The following is an 8,329-nucleotide window of genomic DNA, read 5'->3' as shown; positions in this document are numbered from 1 at the left end:
ATCATAAACCTATACCTGCGCCTTTGGCATTATTTGGCTCAGGCTGAATCAACGAGTAAACTCATGCTGGACCACCTCTTCCTAGTGGTACTTGCTGCTTCCCCCAATCCTGGTTCGGTACAGGTACAACAAGCAACGGTTCCTAACAATTCTTCTTGATATGCCCCGATTTACCGCACCTGAAACAATTAGGAGTCCCAAACCAACATTCATCTCTATGCCTCTTGTTACATTTCTGGCAGACGGAGTAAAACTGATTACCTTGATAACCAGGATAACCCCAATCTCATGTCTCTTGCCTCAAGCCCATTGCATATTTCCCTTTCTTCCACGATCCTTGACTGACCTCAGCCTGAAAACTAGATGGTGTAGGCCTCTTCTTCTGCTCTGTAGGTTCTGTACTGCTCTGGATGCTCTTTTCCAGCACTAAAGCCTTTTCAACCAAGTTTGAGAAATTCTGGACTTGGAATCCCACCACCAGTTCATAAATTCTATGTCTCATGCCTTTTTCAAATTTCCTGGTCTTCTTTACCTCGTTCGGGATAAAAAATGGTGCAAAGCGAGATAGCTCCACAAACTTCGCTGCATACTCCCCAACGGTCATATTTCCCTGGGTCAGGTTAGTAAACTCTTCAATCTTTTCCTCTCTGATAGATAAGGGGAAATGCCTATCAAAGAACAACTCTTTAAATCGCTCCCAAGTTAGTGCTATCTTTACCAGCGTCTGCTCCTCTAGTAGCTTCGCAGAAAGCCACCAGCGTTTTGCATCTCCGATCATCTTAAATGTGGCACAATGGACCTTTTGCTCGTCTGTGCAGTCGAGTACAACCATGGTATCCTCTATCTCTTGTACCCAATTCTCTGCAGCCACTAGATCAGGTCCTATTATGAAAGTCGGAGGGTTCATTCTCATGAACTCCTTGATGTTGTAGCCCTGACCTGCAAGTGGACAGTTCTGCCCTCTAGTATCCTTCCTCATTTATGCCCTGACCTGTTGGGCAATACCCCATAGCATCATGGAGGTATCAATTTCTTCTTCACTAGAAGTCTCCGAATCATCTCTTCCTTCAACCTCTACATCCTCATCCTTAGGATCCATCTTGAAAATAGGACAGGAAAAAGATAAGAATCCTATATCATAACTCTAACAACACAATCATTAAATTTAAATCCACTATAAATCCAAGTTCTCCATATAAGGACCAGTCTCATAGCTTAGAAACGAAATCATCTAAGGTTTACCATGGATTTTATGAGGCCATCGACTGCTTTAGAAAAATCATAGGAAATTGTCGACGTATTTCCGCCTCTAAACTACAAAACAAAATCCTATACTTCTCAACACCTAACCTATCCATCTAGTATCCTCATCCTAACTAATTCCTATACTCTGGTATAAATCATTCCTAAGTTTGTAGAGCCCAAAATCTATTGCTCTGATACCAAATTATAACACCCCGAACCTAAAAATCCAGTCCGGTGCGTTATACCTGAATAAACCGTGCTTCGTGGCACCCCGAACCTGCCTAGTGGGACTCGAGTGCCATGTAATCCATTTTCCTGTACCTGTTATTACATTAACAATTACGTAGCGGAAAACATAACTATAATCCTCAACCAAAATAATACCAGAGTTTTCTACATCTATCTACATTCCAAAATAAACCATTCATCTACCTGTATCCACATATAGACATATCTCCAACATCCAGTATTCACAATCATCCAGTAATCTCGTACTCACACAGTTCATACAAAGGTTTACCAGCAAAGACTCCCAAGAATAAGGAAATTTACTTGCCCATACAAGTAATTTCTCTCTGCCTTAATACGTTATGCAGCCTACTGGTACATCTGATACCTATTAGGGCACTCGCCTTTCTTAGCAAGCCCTCGGACGAAGAGTTTACCTTGCCTATAACACGTACCATGTTATACTAGCATACATACTGATGCTACTGTAATACATTATTCTGTTTGTCATTATTCTGTATCTCTCATCTGTTCATGTTCTTAACTTTGACATTTTGTAGCATTTCACTTTACGTGACTCTTTCCCATTTTACATTGTTCACATTTCACATTTCATTTCCATTTTATTTCATTCTTTTCATTTCATTTCATACTTTCGTACTACAACTCTTTTTAGCTATACATCAGTTAATCCATATAGATATGCGCTAAATCTGCTACTACAGCTCCTTTTAACTGTCATCAGTTAGTCTGCAGCTCCTTTCATCTGTTCATCATTTACATGGTTACATTAACAATCACATGTAGCATAGTTCATATAACGTTTTCGTTCTCGTTGCATTCCTTGAATAACCTGTATCTCATACACATAACATAATTCAACACAGAATTTTCATTTTACTTATGCCACACAATTTTGCAGTAAAATTCATACATTTCCTGTAAAATAAGCCAACCTACATTTAACATTCATATACTGAAAATATACCTTTAATTTCTTACGTAATTATCCTGAAAATTCTTTTAATTTCATTAGTCTATTTTCACATATACATAACTAATAAAACAACTCTAGGCTCAGAAATCATAATTTTAACGATTGACATTTTAAACCCATACGAAAACATATACCTATATACATAACATAATCCATTTATCCATTTCATTCATAAAATCTGGTTTAATATATATTCCCCCTTACCGTCTTTCTTGAACTACACCAATAGGAACCCCAGAAGATGCCTGTGGCGCTCACCCAAACCCTGATAAAAAACCCTAGTTTAATCAAATAAACCCCAAATAATTTACTATTTCTGCATCTCCTCAACCTATAAACCTCAAATAAACATTTAAAATCCCAAAACTAAGAATCCTAACCCTTACCTTAACTTTGGAGCATTTCCTGAAAAGCCCAATTTAGAAATCTGCTTCGTTAGATGTGTAGAAAATCTTTCGTAGAACACCGTAGTGGTCGCTATTTGTCGATTCGGGCTGAATCCGGGCCGAATTTGAAGAGAGAAGGGAGAGAGGATGTTTTAGTGAGAGAAAATAGGAAGAAAAACTAATTTCTTTGCCAAGAAGCTTCCCCAAATCCTTTTATACGCGATCTCGCCACGTGGATTCATCGACGAGAAAACAGGATTTGTTGATGAACCATAGAAGGGACTTCGTCGACGAGAGGATACATTCGTCGACGAAACTTAAAATCTAAAATCTGCTCACTTAGGATCTCATCGTCAACGATGGACTGAACTTCGTTGACGATCTCTAGAAGAACACTTGTCGACGAAGACAAGATATTTGTCGACGAGGTCTACTGTTTGTATTTCCAAAATTTCCCCTTTTCCCTTATTCTTTATTTATCTATTCCATCTATTATTTTCCCTAATTATTTAATCATTATAATTTTTCGGGTCATTATAGAGAAATTGTTGACTCTATGAGTTATATCCCGTTTTTTGATAATGACAAATCACTTTGTATCTTACCTGTGCTCTAAGCTTTGAACAGAATTATTCGTAGCATCCACGGATGGTAAGGATATAGTGGATGCCATAAGGAACTAAATGCTCACATCATAGGATGACACTTGAAGAGAAAAAAGGAATGAAGACTAAGTTTCTCATTCGTAATTGCAATTAAATTTTTGGGTCTATAATATTAAATGGTCTGTAATAATGCACTGCATGTCACGCCCCGAACCCATTGATGGGCCCCAGGTGTGAATTTAATAACCTAACCTATCTCTATATCATTTAAAACATACATGATACTACACTGAATAAGGGTCCGACCCCGTGGGGTACACGTAAACCCTATACACAATCACATACACATACATACACATCAAATACGCAACGAAAATGTTTTTTCTAATACATACAACGTACCATATCAGAGTCTATACATAACTAGAATCTACGCTACCAAAATATAGTATGTACCCCGGGTGTCTACAAAACCCAACCATGACAACCCGATTACAAAATCCGTACTTACAAAAGTACTATACGTAGCTAACAGACACCCACGCTCCCAAACACTAGGATGCTAGTTTCGGCTACTCAAATGACTTGAAAAACATTTGTATATTCAGGGTAAGACACCTCTCAGTAAGGAAGAAAATAGGTTATATCAGTGATTGGCATACAAGTGTTATTTCGACATAAAACATAACACGATACAGTTCCAATATTTTCACAATCCAGTTCCAATACATATGATACCAAACATATGGTCAGTGTCGTCACACTCGAGCACTCGATACCCTGCAATAATCGAAGCCCCATAGCGATATTGTTGCTAATACGGTGTCCACTCACACCCATCGGTGACCAGATGGAACAAACAGACGATATTTCACACCCTCGGATACTGGACAATCTCACCCACGGTGTTTAGCCGAGACATGGCGTTTGCCTATGGTAATTAGCCGAGACGTGGAAAATTTCACAAAACTTGGAACAATTTTGGAACTCATGTTCCTATACCCACCAACTTACGGTAATTAGCCATCACTGCTGTTTTACGAAACCTGAAACATTTTACATACAACAGTTACATTCCACACTTATTTAGTATACAACAAATCATATCGTTTTCAATTCAAGAATACAGTTTAATACAAATATAGGTACGGTCATCTCATTACTACAGTTTTATACAACATATGATTTTCCAAAAGAAATATAGATGATACCCGAAACCCCCAATTTTCCCCAAGACTGTAACTCGAAAATCCCGCATTTTCGCCCGATAGATTTTCCCAAATAAGTAGCCAAAACATACATACAATTGTAAACTACATGTTTACCGATTTCGATTTCAAAAATAACTGATATAAATAGAATCCCCTTACCTTAACCTGAAAACCAAAACACGAACTCTACGGCTCCAAAACTAGGAACTGAGTCCCCAAAACCTAAACATAAAAGAACTATACTTCACTATATTCCTTACTACTACATATATACCGAAACGAAAACAAAATCGGACCCTTACCTCGGTTTTGGGTCAAAACTCGAAAATCCTTGAATTGAAATTTCAATCCGCTATAATTGAAGAGATTCTCCTCTTGATCCATGTAGCAACGTCGGATCGTTGATTCCGGCAACAAACAACCCAAAATCCTAGAGAGAGAGAGAGAGAGAGAGAGAGAGAGAGAGGTTTTTGGTTTTCTTCTTAACTAAGCAAGCCAAAAGATATTTATAACTTGGTTGACCCTGCCAGACTCGTCGACGAGATAATGTCCTCGTCGACAAGCCATAGAAGGAAACTCGTCATCGACAAGGTGAACTCGTCGAGAGCCTGAGGTTTCAGGATTTCCCAAAATCCCTCGTCATCTCCTCGTCAACGAACCACTGAGACTTGTCGCCAAACTGTACAAGAAACTTTGTCGATGCCACGGTGGACTTGTCGACGAGCCTAAGATTTCAGGATTTCCCAAAATCTCTTGGCATCTCCTCGTCGACGAATCATTGATCCTCATCACCGAGCTGACAAAGGACTTCGTCGACGAGAAGAGAAGCCCCGTCGATGAGCCCTGCTGATTTTTACCTTTTTAAATTTTCCTTCTCCTTTCTTATTTATTTAATACACTTATCTTGGGTCGGGTTCTTACACTACATGCATAATAGGATTTAATGCTCAAAGGCCATAGTCTGACCCTAGGTCCCCAAGAACTTCATGAAAAATCTCTTATGCTAAAATATTATACTTATACAAACAAGGAAAAACTTATAAAGTCAAAGTAAGGGCATATCTTGACTTTTCAAGGTGCTCGGTCAACCGACCTCTTGGCGTTATAAATGCCTCAGTCGACCGACATGGCTAGAAGTCAAATGTTTGACTTGGCTCGGCCAACCGACCTATTTTTAAATTAAACTTCCATAGTTGACCGACCTTTAAAATTTACCTTGTCTATTGCCCCCGGCCGACTAATACTTTAGTTCAAAATCACCTCGGCTGACCATCCTTCAAAGACTAGTAGATCGAACATTGGGTCAGGTGACCGAACCTACAAAGGTTTGGAAAATCGCCTTGGCTCGGCCGACCGACCCTTGCTGCGGTTGACCAAACCTCTCGAGTTTGCCTATTTTTACCGCGATTAATCAGGGTTAATTCGTAATTAAAATTTTTCAAAAATACCGGCTCTGTCCCTAACGGTTATTTTTTTTGGGAAACTTATTTATACCCTTTCATTTGCCCAGATTAGCAAGATTAGCAATTTGATTAGAAAAATTCTCTCTGAAAATTTATTGTTGCCATATTTCTTATTCTTTCAAATTTAAGCATACTTTGTTACTCTTTTCCATTATTTCTTGCTAAAATTGTTTTAAAAGAAGAGAGCATTATTTTTATACCCCTCATTTGCATATCAATTGCAAGTTGAAGAGGGTTGTGTTGTTGATTGTTGACTGCTTACTCCTACATTTTTTAGCTTGTACTCTCACATATTCATGTTCATTTCAAAATCTTTTCTGAGAGTTTGCTTTGAGATTTTCCCATAATATTTCATATTGATAAATATTTTTGGGAAAATTTCCTCGTAAGCTTCTGAGTCTTTTGGCATTTTCATTGCAAGACTCAAGAGCTCCTTTTGTGCTTATTGTTTAAAATACTTTTGTGAGCTATGTTCAATGTCTCCTATATGTTATCTTGAAAATATTTTTGGAGATATTATTACAAGTTTTAGATCTTTGAGGTGGTCGTTATATACAACTTCTTTTAACTCCAAGATCATTATCTCTTACATATCTCTTTTGAGAGATATATTCATATAGACTCCATTGAGCATAAATCCTTATCATAGGAGACCCTTCCGCCCCCCCCCACCCCCCCCCCCCCCCCCCCGAGTCATGAGCCCCCTTGTATGTGATTAACATATCTGCCTTATGTAAAAAGCACTTGGTACACCGCTGCACATTTATTACTTCTTGTTGCCCCCCTACCGAACACCCAGGCGTGACCTAGGACCCCCGACAGTGGTCGATCTAGCAGTTAAAGATTTGTTGTATCTAGGCGCCACCCGGCCGCCGAGGGGGTTCTTGATTAGCCCATAAGGATCTATCGTAAAGGTTGAGGTCAACCCTATAATCTAACATAGGGTTTCCCTTACCCAATAAGGAAAGGGTGTTGTAAACGGTGTCACTTCACCCGTAAGTGAGCATTAGTGGAATCCTCGGGCTGGTTAGCTAGAGGCGAGACAATTCGGAAAGTTCACCGAACCTCAATTAAAACAGATTTGGTGTCATATATTTACGTGTTTACGTTCTGGTGTTGCTTGAATATATTTATTTGCTCGATTCATTACACAGATTTTTGGATACTTATTTGTGATTGGTTGAGTAATACTGGAATTGCTCTACCTGCTTTGCTTATCTAAACATCCTTGGATCGGTTGAATTGAAACTATTTAGAAAAGACCTTAGGATGTGGTATACAGTTGCTTGTAAATTGATCCTAAAATTTTTAAATCTCCAATTCACACCCTATTGGGATTACACCAATTACATCATTCTCGATCCCTTTCTTTATTTTCTGAGTCTCTTGTTTACTTTGCCCTCTCCTCTCTCACCACGACAGCTCTCAAAGTAATGAATAACAAAGTTATTTTGGTTGCGCGAGCCCTGTTCGTTATGGTCTTGGTAGCGTGTTTACTTTGCCTCTCTCTCTCCTCTCTCTCTCTCTCTCTCTCTCTCTCTCTTGCCCTCTCCCTCTCTTTCTTTCTCTCTCTCTCTCTCTCTCTCTCTCTCTCTCCCAAATTACTAATAACAAAGTTTCTTTTAGGTTCTCAATCCCTTTCTTTATTTTCTTGGTCTCTTGTTTACTTTGCCCTCTCTCTCTCTCTCTCTCTCTCTCTCTCTCTCTCTCTCTCTCTCTCTCTCTCTCTCTCTCTCTCTCTCATTTTAGATTTTCCTCTTCTATTTCTTAATGTGGAAGTAGGGGCCCACTTCCTTGATTCACACTTTATATGTGATTTTTACTTTTCCTTTTTCTAAAAGATTGGTGATAAATTTATTTTCTATTAGCACTCTATTTTGTATACTTTCAGTTGCTTTCAGATATATTTGCTAATTTTTTACATTATCTTTTAAGTTTTTCCTTATTTTTAGATATCGATATAAACTTTAATTTATTATTTAAGAGCGTATGAATAGATGAAATAAATTATTTTTTATAAAGCATATATGGTCAAATCATTTGCTAGATTAATAATAACCTTGTCCGCTTAGGTTATTAGACCTTTTATCTCTCTCTCTCTCTCTCAACTTTCACTTCTTCAATTTGTTGGTATTGTGACTAAGGGCCCACATCCTTGAGTCTTACTTTTTTCATTTTCTAAAAAAATGACATC

The 8,329-nt window shown here is 38.4% G+C and overlaps 1 protein-coding gene across 1 annotated transcript; it reads right to left on the bottom strand.

Moving 5' to 3' along the window:
- Positions 1–286: 286 nt before the first annotated feature.
- Positions 287–979, bottom strand: LOC131167528 (uncharacterized). The gene has a single exon (XM_058126332.1). It carries the CDS (start codon positions 977–979, stop codon positions 287–289), a length of 693 nt encoding a protein of 230 aa, XP_057982315.1.
- Positions 980–8,329: the final 7,350 nt, after the last annotated feature.

Source organism: Malania oleifera, chromosome 11 (genome assembly GCF_029873635.1).
Source record: "Malania oleifera isolate guangnan ecotype guangnan chromosome 11, ASM2987363v1, whole genome shotgun sequence".
NCBI lineage: Eukaryota > Viridiplantae > Streptophyta > Magnoliopsida > Santalales > Ximeniaceae > Malania > Malania oleifera.
The sequence above is the reverse complement of the archived record's forward strand: the minus strand, read 5'-3'. Positions and strand labels throughout refer to the sequence as shown.

Excerpts from the sequence above, each read along its gene's own strand:
- LOC131167528 (XM_058126332.1), bottom strand. The coding sequence starts at position 979 with ATGAGGAAGGATACTAGAGGGCAGAACTGTCCACTTGCAGGTCAGGGC.